The sequence below is a fragment of the Astatotilapia calliptera genome, chromosome 2 (genome assembly GCF_900246225.1).
Source record: "Astatotilapia calliptera chromosome 2, fAstCal1.2, whole genome shotgun sequence".
NCBI lineage: Eukaryota > Metazoa > Chordata > Actinopteri > Cichliformes > Cichlidae > Astatotilapia > Astatotilapia calliptera.
The window spans coordinates 30,093,945-30,113,975 of NC_039303.1; the positions used below are offsets into that span (position 1 = coordinate 30,093,945).

General features: G+C 42.5%; 3 protein-coding genes across 36 annotated transcripts in view; all 3 read left to right on the top strand.

Annotated features, from left to right (window-relative positions):
* Positions 1–20,031, top strand: part of LOC113036849 (protocadherin gamma-C5-like) — a 276,532-nt gene that overhangs the window by 185,865 nt on the left and 70,636 nt on the right. Inside the window, exon 1 of one of the 33 annotated variants that reach the window (XM_026193443.1) lies at positions 10,093–12,814. The exons of the other annotated variants lie outside the window; for them this stretch is intronic. Within the exon in view, the coding sequence (XP_026049228.1) occupies positions 10,355–12,814 (2,460 nt within the window). The 5' untranslated portion in view covers positions 10,093–10,354. Of the gene's footprint in view, positions 1–10,092; positions 12,815–20,031 lie in introns of those variants that run through there. 33 annotated transcript variants of the gene reach the window in all.
* On the top strand, positions 90–6,029 carry LOC113037274 (protocadherin gamma-A11-like). Of its 2 annotated transcripts, none has more exons than XM_026194192.1 (2): positions 90–1,653; positions 4,800–6,029. In XM_026194192.1, the coding sequence occupies exons 1-2, from the start codon at positions 388–390 to the stop codon at positions 5,952–5,954; spliced, it is 2,421 nt and encodes an 806-aa protein (XP_026049977.1). In that variant the 5' UTR covers positions 90–387; the 3' UTR covers positions 5,955–6,029. The 2 variants fall into 2 exon arrangements, with proteins under 2 accessions (XP_026049977.1, XP_026049967.1); XM_026194182.1 differs by having other exon boundaries at positions 124–2,787; positions 5,934–5,969.
* On the top strand, positions 6,600–9,223 carry LOC113037354 (protocadherin gamma-A11-like). The gene has a single exon (XM_026194341.1). It carries the CDS (start codon positions 6,806–6,808, stop codon positions 9,206–9,208), a length of 2,403 nt encoding a protein of 800 aa, XP_026050126.1. The 5' UTR covers positions 6,600–6,805; the 3' UTR covers positions 9,209–9,223.

A 20,031-nucleotide genomic window follows, 5' to 3' on the forward strand; every position in this document is an offset into this window, starting at 1 on the left:
TCTGTATTATTTTGTATTTGAGTTATAAGTACCCTAGACAAATATTTTATTATTGTGTAATGAATTAAACTCCTATTTATTTTTTTCACTTTGGACCTGTTAGCTGATGTTGTAATTTTCTGCAGTGCACATGTTTGGACTCTCAGGGCCGCTGTTGACTAGTGTAGAGAATTTCCCTTCATTTGATACGTTAAACACAGAAAGAGACGCACATGCAGCACACAGGCGTAGCTGATAAACACTGGAGATATCCGCGCTGTGGTTTATTTATTTCGAGTTCAAGAAACGCGGACAGAATCAGTTTTCCTCTGGAGTACTATCTATTCGGGAAAACCAGGCGCTTTTGAGTACAGCAGGCTTTTTTCTCCAGCTTTTAACGAAGAGAAAATGTCGGGCAGAACAATGAGATGGCAAGTACTGTTGTTTGTGTCGGTCTCTTCCCTCGGCACAGTTTTCGGGCAGGTCGCTTACTCGATTCCTGAGGAAATGTCAAAAGGCTCTGTAGTTGGTAATATAGCGCAGGATTTAGGTATAAATGTAAAGAGACTAAAATCGGGTAAGGCGCGTATATATACAGAAGACAATGGAAAATACGTCGAGCTGAATAAAGACAGAGGCGTCCTGCTTGTTAGAGAAAGAATTGACAGAGAGACACTCTGCGGGCAGACGACACCTTGTGCTTTACATCTTCAAATTACACTCGAAGACCCGATTGAATTCTATACCGTTACTGTCGAAATTAACGACATTAACGACAATGCTCCGAGCTTCAAAAAGGATGAAATAAAATTTAGGATTAGTGAGTCGGCTGTGATTGGAGCAAAATTTGTGCTAGAGCGAGCAATGGATCCAGACGTAGGTGTGAACGGATTGCAGAGTTATTCGCTACAACCTACGGACAGTTTTAATCTAAAACTCCAAAATCAGCAAGACGGGAGTAAGAAGGTGGAGATGGTGCTGCAGAAACATCTAGACAGAGAGGCGCAACAGCATCTCTCTTTAATTCTCACAGCTGCTGACGGTGGTGAGCCTCAGCTTTCGGGAACAGTGCGAATAGAAATTTCCGTGCTAGATGCCAACGACAATGCTCCAGTATTTACGCAGGAAGTCTATAAGGTCACTATAATGGAGAACGCTGCAAAGGGTGCAATTTTGTGTACTGTTAGTGCTACAGATGCAGATGAAGGTTCTTATGGGAAAGTTATTTATTCAATAACAAACACGTTAGACGGTGTCCCTGTAATGTTTCACATTGCCGAAGAAAGTGGTGAGGTATCCCTAACTGGAAACCTTGATTATGAAAAGGCACAGCTCTATGAAATACATATACAGGGTAGTGATGATGGGGGGCTAACAGATTCAGCTAAAATTCTTGTTGAAGTAACCGACATAAACGATAATCACCCATCTATTAATATAATGTCTAAAACAAATTCCGTATCGGAAAATTCAAGGCCAGAAACAGTTGTAACAATTTTCAATGTTCAAGATCCCGACTCTGGTGAAAATGGCAAAGTAGCATGTAATATCGAAGGACATGTGCCATTTCTGATCAAATCAACATCTAAAAAGTTCTTTAGCCTAGTTACAGACAGTGATTTAGACAGAGAGAGAGCCTCTAACTATAACATCACTGTGACCTGCTCTGATGAGGGAGTGCCCTCCCTCTCCAGCAGCGTCACTCTCACATTACAGATCTCTGACATAAATGACAACGCACCTGTCTTTGAGAGGAGCTCATATGAGGCCTATATTATAGAAAACAACACGCCGAGTCTCTCTATATTCACAGTCAAAGCCACAGACGCTGACTGGAACCAGAATGCCCGTGTTTCTTATATACTGGAGGACTCCTCCGTTAACGGAGTGCCAGTCTCCTCGTATGTGTCCGTTAGTGCTGATAGTGGAGTGATCCATGCAGTGCGCTCTTTTGACTACGAACAGATCAAAGATTTCCACTTCCGCGTAAAAGCGCAGGATGGAGGCTCTCCTCCACTCAGCAGCAACGTGACTGTGAAAATAATGATCCAGGACCAGAACGACAACCCTCCTCAGGTTCTGTACCCAGTCCAGACTGGTGGCTCTCTGGTGGCTGAAATGGTGCCTCGTTCAGCAGATGTGGGCTATCTGGTGACTAAAGTGGTGGCTGTTGATGTGGACTCTGGACAGAACGCCTGGCTCTCCTATAAACTGCAGAAAGCCACAGACAGGGCGCTGTTTGAAGTGGGCTTACAGAATGGAGAAATCAGAACTATCCGCCAAGTCACTGATAAAGATGCTGTCAAGCAAAGACTGACTGTTATAGTGGAGGACAACGGGCAGCCCTCTCGTTCAGCTACAGTCGTTGTTAACGTGGCGGTGGCGGACAGCTTCCCTGAAGTGCTGTCGGAGTTCACTGAGTTGACCCACGACAAGGAGTACAATGACAACCTGACTTTTTACTTAGTCTTGGCTCTGGCTGTAGTTTCCTTCCTCTTCATCACGTGTTTAGTGGTTATTATATCAGTCAAAATCTACAGGTGGAGACAGTCTCGCATCCTGTATCACTCCAACCTGCCTGTCATTCCATATTATCCACCACGTTACTCAGACACTTTGGGGACAGGGACTCTTCCCCATGTGTACAATTACGAGGTGTGCAGGACGACTGACTCCAGAAAGAGTGACTGTAAGTTCGGCAGAGCTGGTAGTCAGAACGTGCTGATAATGGACCCCAGTTCTACAGGAACGATGCAGCGGATACAGAGTGAAAAGAGCATCCTGGATGAACCAGACTCTCCTCTAGAGGTTAGCCTCATGAAATGATACATGTTTTTTTTCTGCCTTTTATGCTTCATGATATTCTGGAGGTAAATAGACAGACATTCCATTAGATGTTAGGAAACTACATCAGTTACAGTTACAATTTTAAACATAACCAGTATCTTTTAGCGTTGATGCGTTGCAAAGTTTTTATCAACTTACATCGCAGTTCAGCACCACAGACAGCGACACCTTAATTTTTCAACTTCAGCATTCCAGAGTCCTTTTCATTAAGACTGGACTTAATTTCTGTAATTCGTGTCAGCTTTAATTTAGGATATATTTATTTTGTAATTGCACAATGTAATTTTTTACTAAGATGTTTCAATATATAATTAAACGATATATGCTGTAAGTTGCAGATATCCTAAAATCTTTAAATTTAGGATACTCGAGGTTTAGATGAGCCTTAATAGCGTGGCTTTACACTGAATTCATTGTTTTTGAGAATGAATTTTGTAATTTGTATTTTTAACTCAAAGGGTCGCTGTTGGCAAGGGTGTTGCGATTTGGCTGGATGTTTTTTATTCCTCTGTGTCTTCCCTTTTGCGTGGAAATATTCGACGTACAGACAGAAAGACTGTTCGGGTTTATAAGAAGCACTGCAAGGAATTCTATACCTGCTTACACCGTTTGATTCTTCTAATTGGAATGCGAACGATTTTTTTTCTGTCTTCATATTCTCTCCATGACAAATGCTTCTTTTTTTTAGTGGAGAAGGAACGGAAATCGGGTCGTGCAGAACAATGAGACGGCAAGTACTGTTGTTTCTCTCAGCCCTATGTCTCAAATACGTGCTCGGGCAGGTCAGCTACTCCATTCCCGAAGAAATGGCCAAAGGCTCTGTAGTTGGAAACATAGCTCATGATTTAGGTTTAGATCTTAAAAGGTTGAAATCAGGTAACGCTCGCGTTTACACGGGCGGCGGTGTAGAATACATCGGGCTGAATAAAGAAAGGGGGGTCCTGCTTGTCCAGCAGCGGATAGACAGAGAGGCTTTATGCGGAGAGACGACGCCTTGTGCCTTACATTTCCAGTTAATTTTGGAAAATCCAATGGAAATGTTTCGGGTAACAGTGGAGGTTACGGACATAAATGATAATACCCCCACTTTTACCAATTCAGAAAAACGTTTCGAAATTAGCGAGTCCGCTGTGATAGGATCGAAATTCGTGTTAGAGAAAGCAGTAGATTCCGACATAGGCATGAATGGTTTACAACAGTACTCACTTGCTCCAAGTGATCATTTTGTATTAAAATTAGAAAGTCAGCCAGACGGAACTAAAAAGGTGGAAATGGTTCTACAGAGGACTTTAGACCGAGAAAAGAAGGATTATTTGTCCCTGCTGTTAACTGCCATGGATGGAGGAGAGCCGCAGATGTCAGGGACAATGCAGATATTTGTCACTGTATTAGATGCGAATGATAATGCACCGACATTTGCCAAACCGTTATATAGAGCAAAACTGCAGGAAAATTCTCCTAAAGGCACCAGTGTTACAACTGTAAGTGCATCTGATAAAGACATCGGTTCAAACGGAGAATTATCATATCTGATATCTACGAGCAAACGTGTTCTATCTGAACTGTTTAATATCAATCCAAAGACTGGTGAAATTATCCTAGTCGGGGAAATAGATTATGAAAAAGCAAACTCTTATCAAATTGATATTGAAGTTGTAGACAGCGGTGGGCTCTCTGATTCAGCGAAAGTGATAGTTGATCTCATTGATGTAAATGACAATAGTCCTCAAATAAACATCGTTTCTAAATCAGAGTCCATATCAGAGAACTCACCAACAAATACTGTAATTGCTATGTTAAGCATAAACGATCCAGATTCCGAGAATAATGGGAATGTTGTGTGTGATATAAATGATAGCATTCCCTTCAAAATACAGACTACTATAAATGGGTTTTATACCCTAGTTATGGAGGTTGCTTTAGACAGAGAAATGGCTTCGCAATATAATATCACTGTGACCTGCTCTGATGAGGGAGTGCCCTCCCTCTCCAGCAGCGTCACTCTCACCTTACACATCTCAGACGTTAATGATAACGCACCTGTCTTTGAGAGGAGCTCATATGAGGCCTACATTGTAGAAAACAACACACCTGGTCTCTCTATATTCACAGTCAAAGCCACAGACGCTGACTGGAACCAGAACGCCCGTGTTTCTTACATACTGGAGGACTCCTCCGTTAACGGAGTGCCAGTCTCCTCGTGTGTGTCCGTTAGTGCTGATAGTGGAGTCATCCATGCAGTGCGCTCTTTTGACTACGAGCAGATCAAAGATTTCCACTTCCTCGTAAAAGCGCAGGATGGAGGCTCTCCTCCACTCAGCAGCAATGTGACTGTGAAAATAATGATCCAGGACCAGAACGACAACCCCCCTCAGGTTCTGTACCCAGTCCAGACTGGTGGATCTCTGGTGGCTGAAATGGTGCCTCGTTCAGCAGATGTGGGTTATCTGGTGACGAAAGTGGTGGCTGTTGATGTGGACTCTGGACAGAATGCCTGGCTCTCCTATAAACTGCAGAAAGCCACAGACAGGGCGCTGTTTCAAGTGGGCTTACAGAATGGAGAAATCAGAACTATCCGCCAAGTCACTGATAAAGATGCTGTCAAACAGAGACTGACTGTTATAGTGGAGGACAACGGGCAGCCCTCTCGTTCAGCTACAGTTGTTGTTAACGTGGCGGTGGCGGACAGCTTCCCTGAAGTGCTGTCGGAGTTCACTGAGTTGACCCACGACAAGGAGTACAATGACAACCTGACTTTTTACTTAGTCTTGGCTCTGGCTGTAGTTTCCTTCCTCTTCATCACGTGTTTAGTGGTTATTATATCAGTCAAAATCTACAGGTGGAGACAGTCTCGCATCCTGTACCACTCCAACCTGCCTGTCATTCCATATTATCCACCACGTTACTCAGACACTTTGGGGACAGGGACTCTTCCACATGTGTACAATTACGAGGTGTGCAGGACGACTGACTCCAGAAAGAGTGACTGTAAGTTCGGCAGAGCTGGTAGTCAGAACGTGCTGATAATGGACCCCAGTTCTACAGGAACGATGCAGCGGATACAGAGTGAAAAGAGCATCCTGGATGAACCAGACTCTCCTCTAGAGGTTAGTTATATAATGATCTAGCCAACTTTGAAGCGTAAACTTTTTTTTTCTGTTCCTCATAGTTTTTACTAAGAACCAACTAGCGCTAGTCAAGAGTCAGCACCATGGACAGAGGCACGTTACTTGTTCCATCGCTTTTGACAATGGGTGTCTATCTTAACGTATTGATGTTTTGTCAACATGTGAAGGTATGTTAGTATTTGACGTTTAGTTATTGGTGATGGTGTAAAATTTGAACATAAATCGTTTCGTCTCTTTTTGCCAAGACACGTCGAAAGACTGTAACTCAATATAAACTTGGCGGGGGTGGGGGAGCTATCTATGTCATGTATTTCGCTTTGTTGAATTTGTGACAGTATTTTTAAGTAACTCGTCACATATCATCATGACTTAATAGTTCAGTTCAGTGGTATACGTAAAGAATATAGACTCTGTTATCTGTTCAACTAAAATACTTTATAAGGGAACTAGTATTCTCTAGTGTTGCAGACGTTAACTCTTTTATGGGCTGTGTTATCCTGGTATTTGTAAAAACAATAAGCCTTCGTGCACAACAGAGTTTTCCTTTAGTTTTCCAGGCGTTTTCTGTAGTTCCTAATTATGTACTCGTAGGGCCGCTGTTGGCCAGTGTGTTGATATTTCAGGGCACATTTAAAGAGAAACCTCGCTCGCCATAATGATATCACAGAGAGAAAGACGTCGTGTTCAAACGTCGGAGATCATTTTAACTAGAGCCGTTTTCAACCTTTCTTTAACCGATTCAAATGGTTTCGGAGTGATGTCTGTGTTTTATCACCTGTAAGGGACATTCGGTAATTGTGGATAATAGTTTTTTCCTGCTAATTTTCCAAGGGAACAGTTCGAACAGAACAATGAAATGGCAAGCGCTGTTGTTTTCCTTGGTCTTTTATCTCGGTCCAGTCATCGGCCAAATCAGCTACTCTATTCCCGAGGAGATGCCGAGTGGCTCTTTAGTCGGTAATATTGCCCAAGATTTGGGTTTGGATACAAAACGACTGAAATCTGGAAGAGCTCGCGTTTATACGGGAGACGGTGTGGAATATATTGAGCTAAACGGGGAACGCGGACTTCTTCTAATCAAAGAGAGGATCGACAGAGAAGCGATTTGCAGGCAGACAACACCTTGTGCTTTACATTTTCAGATCATTTTAGAAAACCCTATGGAGTTTTACAGTGTCACAGTCGAGATTATAGACATAAATGACAACCCCCCCACCTTTGAGAAAAGCGAGGTAACCTTTAAAATCAGTGAATCTGCTGTAATCGGAGGAAAATTTGTTCTGGACAGAGCAATTGATCTTGATGTCGGCAAAAATGGTCTTCAGAAATATGAGCTTAAACCTACCGATAATTTTGTACTGAAAGGGGACAGTCAAGGTAGTGGAACGGAAAAGGCTGAAATGATTTTACAGAAGCCTCTTGACAGAGAAAAGGAAGAGTCGATATCACTAGTTCTAACAGCCTTTGATGGCGGAGATCCGCAAATGTCAGGTACAATTCGAATTTTCATCACGGTATTAGATGTTAATGATAATGCGCCTGTCTTCACGCAGTCCACCTACACAGCCACTGTTTTTGAAAACGCCCCGGAAGGGACAGTTGTCACGAGTGTTAGTGCGTCAGATGCAGATCATGGATCAAATGGTAGAATAAAATATTCCATTACAAACAGTTTAGATCAAGCGCATGCCTTGTTTCAGATACATGAAGAAAGTGGAGAAATAAAATTAATTGGAAACATTGATTATGAAAATGCACGAAATTACCATATTAACATACGTGCAAGTGATGATGGTGGACTTACAGATTCGTGCAAAGTTATCGTTGAAGTGGTGGATATAAACGACAACAAGCCAACGATTAATATAATGTCAAAATCAAATATGATATCTGAACACTCTAAACCTAACACTGTTGTTGCGATGATGAATGTTCAAGACCCAGATTCAAATGAAAACGGTAAAGTCCACTGTTTTATCAATGATAATACACATTTGTCTATTAAGTCAGCATCTAATAATTTCTACAGTTTAGTAACAGACAGTGATTTAGACAGAGAGAGAGCCTCTGAGTATAACATCACTGTGACCTGCTCTGATGAGGGAGTGCCCTCCCTCTCCAGCAGCGTCACTCTCACCTTACACATCTCAGACGTTAATGATAACGCACCTGTCTTTGAAAGGAGCTCATATGAGGCCTACATTGTAGAAAACAACACACCAGGTCTCTCTATATTCACAGTGAAAGCCACAGATGCTGACTGGAACCAGAATGCCCGTGTTTCTTACATACTGGAGGACTCCTCCGTTAACGGAGTGCCAGTCTCCTCGTATGTGTCCGTTAGTGCTGATAGTGGAGTTATCCATGCAGTGCGCTCTTTTGACTACGAGCAGATCAAAGATTTCCACTTCCTCGTAAAAGCGCAGGATGGAGGCTCTCCTCCACTCAGCAGCAACGTGACTGTGAAAATAATGATCCGGGACCAGAACGACAACCCCCCTCAGGTTCTGTACCCAGTCCAGACTGGTGGATCTCTGGTGGCTGAAATGGTGCCTCGTTCAGCAGATGTGGGTTATCTGGTGACGAAAGTGGTGGCTGTTGATGTGGACTCTGGACAGAATGCCTGGCTCTCCTATAAACTGCAGAAAGCCACAGACAGGGCGCTGTTTGAAGTGGGCTTACAGAATGGAGAAATCAGAACTATCCGCCAAGTCACTGATAAAGATACTGTCAAACAGAGACTGACTGTTTTAGTGGAGGACAACGGACAGCCCTCTCGTTCAGCTACAGTTGTTGTTAACGTGGCGGTGGCGGACAGCTTCCCTGAAGTGCTGTCGGAGTTCACTGAGTTGACCCATGACAAGGAGTACAATGACAACCTGACTTTTTACTTAGTCTTGGCTCTGGCTGTAGTTTCCTTCCTCTTCATCACGTGTTTAGTGGTTATTATATCAGTCAAAATCTACAGGTGGAGACAGTCTCGCATCCTGTATCACTCCAACCTGCCTGTCATTCCATATTATCCACCACGTTACTCAGACACTTTGGGGACAGGGACTCTGCCACATGTGTACAACTACGAGGTGTGCAGGACGACTGACTCCAGAAAGAGTGACTGTAAGTTCGGCAGAGCTGGTAATCAGAATGTGCTGATAATGGACCCCAGTTCTACAGGAACGATGCAGCGGATACAGAGTGAAAAGAGCATCCTGGATGAACCAGACTCTCCTCTCGAGGTTAGACTTACATGCTGATATTTCATACTTTTGGAATCTTTGCACTGTTTTCGATCTGTCAAGTAACTTATGACTTTTTCAGTATCTAGGTTCATTTGTGCTTTCTTATTTGTTTTGTTACCACATGTCAGTGTCAATCAGTACAGACTGCATATATTCCATGTGCTTGTCTTTGGAGTTTTAGCATTACTACCTGTAGGAGCCATATGTTAGTCTTTCCTTTTTTGGATTAAGAGGGTTGGTTTAAGTTCACACACTGTATTGGTGCACGGTTGTGGGGCGTGACTCATGGGTGTGTATTAGATGATAAATGTCGTTGCACTCACCTGTTCACAGCACCTGCTGTTTGATGAGCAGAAAGGTAGGGTGAGCATTACGGGAAACTTTCTATTGACCGCAGCTTGATGTATAGTTTAATGCACTAGTTGATGCCGTAGTCTGATGTTGCAGTTTGACATAACAATTGGTGTAATATTTTGTCAGTTGCAGTCATGTTTGATTGTGCAGTCTCTGCATTTGTAATACATTTGATCCAATGTACTGAGTTGTGGGTTTGGACAGTACAATGTGGAATAAAAGGAACAAATAGCTCAGAAGTGCATTTTATGTGTTTATTGTTGCGTGTAGTCAGTATCCTCATGTTTAGCCTGCCACGGCCGTTGGTGTTGGAGGAGCCACAACCCCACCAGTGAATATGCTTACATAAAGTCACTAACCTTTGAACCTATTAGGCATGAGGTATGACGCATTAGTTTTAATTATTAAAACACTTAAATGGTTACATTGTCAGTTGTGTAATATAATATAATCTGTAACAGGTTAGATTATCTAATAGCTTTAAAGTTTTCTAGTCGTCATAATAATAATAATAATAATAATAATAATAATAATAATAATAATAATAATAGTTGTTGTTTTTGTTTTCTATGAGCATCATCATCATCATCCTCATTCCAGATTTTGCTGTTTGGTCTGTTGAACAGAAAGGGCCGCTATTGGCCCGAGTATGGCAGCATTCGTCAACGCTGAAAAATGTACCTCCCCTTTAGATTTGCACACTGGTAGACAATGAAACGCACAGTAACCGCCTGTTCTCTTTTATAAGGAATACCGCTTGCGGAGATCGAAAACGTATTCTTTTTTCGCTGAAACTGTGTTTGAGATATGGTGGGAATTATTATCATGATTCGTGTGGATTGCAGTTTTATTAAAAGGACACAGGATTATCCCTGCAAAGCAATGAGGCGGCAAGTACTGTTGTTCTTCTTGGTTTTCTTTCTCACCTCGGTGTTCGGGCAGGTCAGTTACTCCATTCCTGAGGAAATGGAGAAAGGGTCTTTAGTGTGTAATGTGGCTCAGGATTTAGGTTTAGACATTAAAAGGCTGAAATCCGGCAGAGCGCGCGTTCATTCTGGAGATAGTGCCGAATATATTGAGCTGAATAGAGACCGTGGTGTCCTCCTTATAAAAGAAAGGATAGACAGAGAAACGCTGTGTGGCGACACGACGCCCTGTGCTTTACTTTTACAGATTATTCTGGAAAATCCGATTGAACTGTTTCGAATAACAATAGAAATCACAGATATTAATGACAATGCTCCCAGCTTTGCATCGAGCGAAAAGCGCTTCGAAATCAGCGAGTCAACCATCATTGGGTCTAAATTTGTGCTGGAGAAAGCCATCGATGCTGACATCGGTACAAATGGTCTCCAGAGCTATTCCCTTAATCCAACAAACAACTTTGCGCTGAAATTAGAGAACCAAGCGGATGGGAGTAAGAAGGTGGAAATGATTCTACAGAAGCCTCTGGATCGAGAGCAAGAACAACATATATTGTTATTATTAACTGCTCTGGATGGCGGGCAGCCGCGTATGTCAGGTACAATGCAGATCACTGTTAACGTATTGGATGCAAACGACAATGCACCAGTTTTCACTAAGCCAGTATATAAAGCAACAATAACCGAGAATTCACCGGCTGGAACCAGCGTTATAACTGTTAGAGCATCTGACAAAGATGGAGGCTCTAACGGGGAAATATCATACGCAATTTCCAATAGCAAACGTCGTTTATCAGATTTATTTCAGATTGATAGAAAAACTGGAGAGGTTATCGTGATCGGTCAAATAGACTATGAAAAAACGAAGCTCTTCCAAATAGATATAGAAGCTACGGACAATGGTGGGCTCTCTGATTCAAGTAAGATTCTCTTAGATGTTACTGATGTGAATGACAACAGCCCTCAGCTGAAAATACTCTCTAAGTCAGATGCCATTTTAGAAGACTCGCCTGAGAGTACTGTAATTGCAATGCTAAGCGTAAATGACCCTGACTCTGACAGGAATGGAGAGGTGAAGTGTAATATGAATGATGACGTTCCTTTTAAAATACTGAACACCATCAATGGCTTTTACAGTTTGCTGACAGAGGTTGCTTTAGACAGAGAAGTTGCGCCTCATTATAACATCACTGTGACCTGCTCTGATGAGGGAGTGCCCTCCCTTTCCAGCAGTGTCACTCTCACCTTACAGATCTCAGACGTTAATGATAACGCACCTGTCTTTGAGAGAAGCTCATATGAGGCCTATATTGTAGAAAACAACACACCAGGTCTCTCTATATTCACAGTGAAAGCAACAGACGCTGACTGGAATCAGAATGCCCGTGTTTCTTACATACTGGAGGACTCCTCCGTTAACGGGGTGCCAGTCTCCTCGTATGTGTCCGTTAGTGCTGATAGTGGAGTCATCCATGCAGTGCGCTCTTTTGACTACGAGCAGATCAAAGATTTCCACTTCCGCGTAAAAGCGCAGGATGGAGGATCTCCTCCACTCAGCAGCAACGTGACTGTGAAAATAATGATCCAAGACCAGAACGACAACCCCCCTCAGGTTCTGTACCCAGTCCAGACTGGTGGCTCTCTGGTGGCTGAAATGGTGCCTCGTTCAGCAGATGTGGGCTATCTGGTGACTAAAGTGGTGGCTGTTGATGTGGACTCTGGACAGAACGCCTGGCTCTCCTATAAACTGCAGAAAGCCACAGACAGGGCGCTGTTTGAAGTGGGCTTACAGAATGGAGAAATCAGAACTATCCGCCAAGTCACTGATAAAGATACTGTCAAACAGAGACTGACTGTTATAGTGGAGGACAACGGACAGCCCTCTCGTTCAGCTACAGTTGTTGTTAACGTGGCGGTGGCGGACAGCTTCCCTGAAGTGCTGTCGGAGTTCACTGAGTTGACCCACGACAAGGAGTACAATGACAACCTGACTTTTTACTTAGTCTTGGCTCTGGCTGTAGTTTCCTTCCTCTTCATCACGTGTTTAGTGGTTATTATATCAGTCAAAATCTACAGGTGGAGACAGTCTCGCATCCTGTATCACTCCAACCTGCCTGTCATTCCATATTATCCACCACGTTACTCAGACACTTTGGGGACAGGGACTCTGCCACATGTGTACAATTACGAGGTGTGCAGGACGACTGACTCCAGAAAGAGTGACTGTAAGTTCGGCAGAGCTGGTAGTCAGAACGTGCTGATAATGGACCCCAGTTCTACAGGAACGATGCAGCGGATACAGAGTGAAAAAAGCATCCTGGATGAACCAGACTCTCCTCTGGAGGTTAGAATAATTATTACATCACAAATGGCACAATATATCTTTATAACTTGTTATTTTAGTTAGTCTTTCTTTTTTTTCAGCACCTTGGAGAGCAACATGTAACGATATAATTTAGCTTGATATGAAAAAGACTACTACGTATTTAATGTGATCTGAGGATCGTTTTCAACTTTTGTGAGATTCTTCTTTTATTTTAGACAGTTTTTATATACAATGTTATACACACCATTTAAATTTAAGTGGCTTTCTGGGTATTTACACTTTTGTCGTCTTTCTACATACATACATCTATTCGCTTCCGCTTATCCTTTTCGGGGTTGCGGGGGTGCTGAACCTTATCCCAGCTGTCATAAGCCGAGAGGCGGGGTACACCCTGGACAATAACTTGTTATTTTAGTTAATCTTTGTTTTCTTCAGCACCTTAGAGAGTAACATGTATAAGTATATCATTTAGTTTGTTATGAAAAAACTGCTACGTATTTAACATTATTTTCAACTTTTGTGAGATTCTTCTGACTCTCCTCTGGAGGTTAGTTAAAAATGATTTGGCCAACTTTGAAGTGTTAACTTTTTTTCTGTCTGAACCAGATCGGTGATTCTGTTCATCTTGACGTAGCGTTTCAGTGGGAGAAAGGTTTTGTCGCTCATCCAAGTGACTTCTTCAGTTCCTAGGAACGAACCTCCCAGCCCATTGTTCCTTCAGTGGTGCTAGTTTCAGTCATTATGCAAATGTACTGCTTATAAGATTGGGGAAATCTGCAGTCAGCTGAGACTGATGAGTGACGAAACGTTTGTCCCACTGAAAACGTTATGTCCAGATGAACAGAATTAACTTTTGAGGATTTGCTTACCTGGATGATTGAGCATGCATCAAGATGTCTGCACCAGACTTGTGTTTCTGGATGAACCAGACTCTGCTATAGAGGTCTGTCTTTTGGGTTTAATATATATTTTTTAATCTGCGTGTATGCGTGAGGTACTATTTTGTGAAAAATAAACGCGAGTCCGACACTGATTCAGCACCTTGGACAGTGACAAATAGGGCACAGTTCTACATTGTTAGTCCTTTTTATGCGCCTCTTGTAAATTCTTTTTTTTTTCAACAATCTCTCGTTTCCATTCTGTGTGAATGAATTTCTATAGTTACGTTCATTCCATTATCGGTCAAGATGAGAAAACGCCGTTTCTTTTTTCTGTCATCCTCCTCATTTTCATTATAGACGTGCGCTGGCTTTTTTCTACTTCTTTTTTGTCCTTCGTCTTCTACTGTTTGTCTCGTGTACTTTCACATTGTGAACTCATCGCGCCGCTGTTGCACAATCTGTCGAGTTATTGAATTTCTTTAATAACACATCCACCCAGTCAACATCCCGGCATATTACGAAGCACACTCAGACGTAGAGCACACGGTTTGGGAATCAGATCAAATTCACGGGCAGCTTAAAACGGATTCCTACTGTAACGGGTGGATTAAAACAGATTCCCTTTTATCTTTTCTATTCATTTTGTTGGAATTTTAATCGTTAAAAGGAATAAAACAACATAGCCGTGGTGTGACAGCGGTGTCGGACAAAACAATGGAACGGCAAGTACTGATAATCTCCATTCTCTGCCTCAGTTATGTGGTCGGGCAGGTTAGCTATTCAGTTCCAGAAGAAATGGCGAAAGGATCTTTGGTGGGCAATATAGCCCAAGATTTAGGTTTAGATGTCAAACGTCTTGGGTCAGGTAAAGCTCGTCTCTATACCGGAGACAGCGCTCAGTACATCGAGCTGAATAGAGAAAGAGGAGTCCTCCTCATTAAAGAAAAAATAGACCGCGAAGTCCTGTGCAGACAGACAACGCCTTGTGCTTTACATTTTCAAATAACGTTAGAGAGCCCACTGGAATTATTCCCAGTTACGGTTGAAATTACCGATGTTAATGATAATGCTCCAGTTTTCCAAAAGGAGGAGAGAGTGTTTGAAATCAGCGAATCAGCGATCGTCGGCTCTAAGTTTATGCTAGAAAAAGCAATAGACCCAGATATCGGACTGAATGGACTGCAGAGATACACTCTTAAGCCGAGTGACAATTTTGTTCTTAAATTGCACGCACAAAGTGATGGAAGCAAGAAAGTAGAAATGATTTTACAGAAGCCATTGGACCGAGAGAAACAAGAACATATATCTTTAGTTTTGACTGCGGAAGATGGAGGTGAACCGCAAATGACAGGAACAATGAAAATCTATGTTACCGTGTTAGATGCAAACGATAATGCACCTGTTTTTAGTAAACCCGTTTACAAAGCAAGTATTACGGAAAACTCTGTTAAGGGAACACTTGTTACTAAGGTCACGGCTTCTGACGCAGACAAGGGCACAAATGGAGAGGTGACCTATGTAATCGGAAATAGCATGGATACAGTTTCAAAGTTATTTCATATTAATAATGAAGGTGATGTGATATTAGATGGTCTGATTGACTACGAAATTGAAAAAAATTATAATATAGACATAGAAGCAATCGGTCAAGGTGGACTCTCTGACTCAAGTAAACTAATCATTGATGTAATTGACGTGAATGACAATAGACCCGTTGTAAATATGATTTCAGCGTCAGGCTCAATACCGGAGGACTCAGCCCGCAAGACAGTAATAGCTTTAATGAGCGTAAATGACCCTGATTCTGAAAATAATGGGAAAGTGAATTGCGTGATAAATGAAAATATTCCATTTGAAATTAAATTTACATCTAACAATTTCTATAGTTTAGTGACAGACAGTGATTTAGACAGAGAGAGAGCCTCTAACTATAACATCACTGTGATCTGCACTGATGAGGGAGTGCCCTCCCTCTCCAGCAGCGTCACTCTCACCTTACAGATCTCAGACGTTAATGATAACGCACCTGTTTTTGAGAGGAGCTCATATGAGGCCTACATTGTAGAAAACAATACACCAAGTCTCTCTATATTCACAGTCAAAGCCACAGACGCTGACTGGAACCAGAATGCCCGTGTTTCTTACATACTGGAGGACTCCTCCGTTAACGGAGTGCCAGTCTCCTCATATGTGTCCGTTAGTGCTGATAGTGGAGTCATCCATGCAGTGCGCTCTTTTGACTACGAGCAGATCAAAGACTTCCACTTCCGCGTAAAAGCGCAGGATGGAGGCTCTCCTCCACTCAGCAGCAACGTGACTGTGAAAATAATGATCCAGGACCAGAACGACAACCCTCCTCAGGTTCTGTACCCAGTCCAGACTGGTGGCTCTCTGGTGGCTGAAATGGTGCCTCGTTCAGCAGATGTGGGCTATCTGGTGACTAAAGTGGTGGCTGTTGATGTGGACTCTGGACAGAACGCCTGGCTCTCCTATAAACTGCAGAAAGCCACAGACAGGGCGCTGTTTGAAGTGGGCTTACAGAATGGAGAAATCAGAACTATCCGCCAAGTAACTGATAAAGATGCTGTCAAGCAAAGACTGACTGTTATAGTGGAGGACAACGGGCAGCCTTCCCGTTCAGCTACAGTCGTTGTTAACGTGGCGGTGGCGGACAGCTTCCCTGAAGTGCTGTCGGAGTTCACTGAGTTGACACACGACAAGGAGTACAATGACAACCTGACTTTTTACTTAGTCTTGGCTCTGGCTGTAGTTTCCTTCCTCTTCATCACGTGTTTAGTGGTTATTATATCAGTCAAAATCTACAGGTGGAGACAGTCTCGCATCCTGTATCACTCCAACCTGCCCGTCATTCCATATTATCCACCACGTTACTCAGACACTTTGGGCACAGGGACTCTGCCACATGTGTACAACTACGAGGTGTGTAGGACGACTGACTCCAGAAAGAGTGACTGTAAGTTCGGCAGAGCTGGTAGTCAGAACGTGCTGATAATGGACCCCAGTTCTACAGGAACGATGCAGCGGATACAGAGTGAAAAGAGCATCCTGGATGAACCAGACTCTCCTCTAGAGGTTAGCATTTCTGAATAATACGTTTCTGAATAATCGTTATGTTACACACTAAAGTGGTTGGAAAGATAAAACTACACTTGTATTTTCTCACATTATCTTCTTTCTATCATTTTAGCCATTTCATAATTTGAGAAAGGTATTAGAAACCAATTTACATGTTGTAATTTGTGTGCAAAACTAAGCAATTATTGCTGTGTTGATCTATATTTACCAAGGTATTCCAAACCCAGCTAAGCCATATTTTAGTACTTATTTTTCATATTAGTAGTCTAAATATTTTAGGACATTTTAATAGTGTATTGGAATAGTTATTGAAAACGGCATTTTAGGCCTGAAAAAGTCATATCAATTATAACAGGCTTTCCTGTAAAGATGAGAATGTTACGACACATAAGCCCCATTTCTGTTGCATTTGCTCACCATGTTGTATTCAATCGCTGACAGCGTGTTCATTCTATATCTGTGTACATGAGTGTCAGTGTCTTCTGTTTTTGTTTTTTTGTGGGGGTTTCAATCTTGGGGAATTCCCTACACCAACCTATTTTTCTTGCGATATCTTTAATTCACTTTCAATTGCATTTAATGACATAGAATACCAGTTGACAGTATAAAATCGTTTAACTTTAATATTTTTGAGATCGCTCCAAATGTTTCTTTTTTTGTTTTTGTTTTTTCATCTTTTCTCCTGTAGTTTTGCCGTCTGTACTCTGAGGGACGCTGTAGTCTAGCATGTTACTCTGCAAGCGTACGTTGTCAACAGTTCCTCCCCAATCTTAAAACCCCAGCGACAGGAGGCACATACTGGATAGAGGACACGACGTTTTCGAGTGGACGGGAAAACATGTCTCGGTTATTGTTTTGTTCTTTGTCGAGGAATATGCATTGACTTTCTGGCGTTCCTTGGGAATAAAGGTTGACGCATTTTATTCAGCAGAAAAAAACGTGTGTTTCTGCCTTTGTCATATTACCGAGGAGAACAATGAAACGGCAAGTACCGTTTTTTGTCTCGTTCCTTTTTGTCAGCTCCGTTTTGGGGCATGTCAGCTACTCCATTAACGAGGAAATGTCAGTGGGTTCCGTAATTGGAAGAATAGCACAAGATTTGGGTTTGGACGTAGAGAAACTAAAATCACGCAAGGCTCGTGTGTTTTTTGGTGATAGCAGAGAATATATTGAGCTAAATAAAGATAGGGGAGTCCTCCTTATCAAAGAAAGAATAGACAGAGAGACGCTCTGTGGTCAGATGATTCCATGTGCTCTACAATTCCAAATTATTTTAGAGAAACCTATTGAATTTTACAGAGTACATGTTGAAATTGTGGATATAAATGATAATACCCCCCTTTTCGAAAAAGGGGATATTAAATTTAAAATAAGCGAGTCTGCAGTCATCGGGTCGAAATTTGATTTAGAAAGGGCGGTGGATTTGGATGTGGGAATTAATGGTCTCCAAAACTACATCCTCAAACCGACTGATAATTTTGCTCTTAAATTACACAATCAGGCAGACGGCTCCCGAAATGTTGAGATGGTTTTAAAACAGCCTCTTGACAGAGAGAAAAATGAACATTTATCTTTAGTGTTGACGGCCGTAGATGGAGGAGAACCTCAGCTGTCAGGGACAATGCAGATTCAGATCACGGTGTTAGATGTTAATGATAATGCACCCGTTTTCACGAAGTCGGTATACAAAGCTAATGTCGCAGAAAATTCACCAAGAGGAACAGTTGTAACCATAGTCAGTGCATCAGATGCTGATTACGGATCAAATGGACGAATAACGTATTCGATCAGAAATACTTTAGACGATGTCAGACAGTTGTTTGAGGTAAATGAACACACGGGCGAGGTTAGATTAACAGGAAATATTGACTACGAAAAGTCAAACAATTATCGGATAAATGTGCGTGCAAGTGATGACGGAGGACTAACGGACACATGCAAAGTAATAGTTGACGTTATAGATGTGAACGATAATCACCCCATTATTAATATAATGTCTGAAACAAATGTTATATCTGAAGATATCAAAAGCAACACTGTAGTGACAATAATTAATATTCAAGACATAGACGACAGCGAGAATGGCAAAGTCAGCTGCACAATAAATGAAAATATTCCGTTCATATTACAATCAACGGAAAATAATTTCTATACCTTAGTAACAGACAGTGATTTAGACAGAGAGAGAGCCTCTGAGTATAACATCACTGTGACCTGCTCTGATGAGGGAGTGCCCTCCCTCTCCAGCAGCGTCACTCTCACCTTACAGATCTCAGACGTTAATGATAACGCACCTGTCTTTGAGAGAAGCTCATATGAGGCCTACATTGTAGAAAACAACACACCGGGCCTCTCTATATTCACAGTCAAAGCCACCGACGCTGACTGGAACCAGAATGCCCGTGTTTCTTACATACTGGAGGACTCCTCCGTTAACGGAGTGCCAGTCTCCTCATATGTGTCCGTTAGTGCAGATAGTGGAGTCATCCATGCAGTGCGCTCTTTTGACTACGAGCAGATCAAAGACTTCCACTTCCGCGTAAAAGTGCAGGATGGAGGCTCTCCTCCACTCAGCAGCAACGTGACTGTGAAAATAATGATCCAAGACCAGAACGACAACCCCCCTCAGGTTCTGTACCCAGTCCAGACTGGTGGCTCTCTGGTGGCTGAAATGGTGCCTCGTTCAGCAGATGTGGGCTATCTGGTGACTAAAGTGGTGGCTGTTGATGTGGACTCTGGACAGAATGCCTGGCTCTCCTATAAACTGCAGAAAGCCACAGACAGGGCGCTGTTTGAAGTGGGCTTACAGAATGGAGAAATCAGAACTATCCGCCAAGTCACTGATAAAGATGCTGTCAAACAAAGACTGACTGTTATAGTGAAGGACAACGGGCAGCCCTCTCGTTCAGCTACAGTCGTTGTTAACGTGGCGGTGGCGGACAGCTTCCCTGAAGTGCTGTCGGAGTTCACTGAGTTGACACACGACAAGGAGTACAATGACAACCTGACTTTTTACTTAGTCTTGGCTCTGGCTGTAGTTTCCTTCCTCTTCATCACGTGTTTAGTGGTTATTATATCAGTCAAAATCTACAGGTGGAGACAGTCTCGCATCCTGTATCACTCCAACCTGCCTGTCATTCCATATTATCCACCACGTTACTCAGACACTTTGGGCACAGGGACTCTTCCACATGTGTACAATTACGAGGTGTGCAGGACGACTGACTCCAGAAAGAGTGACTGTAAGTTCGGCAGAGC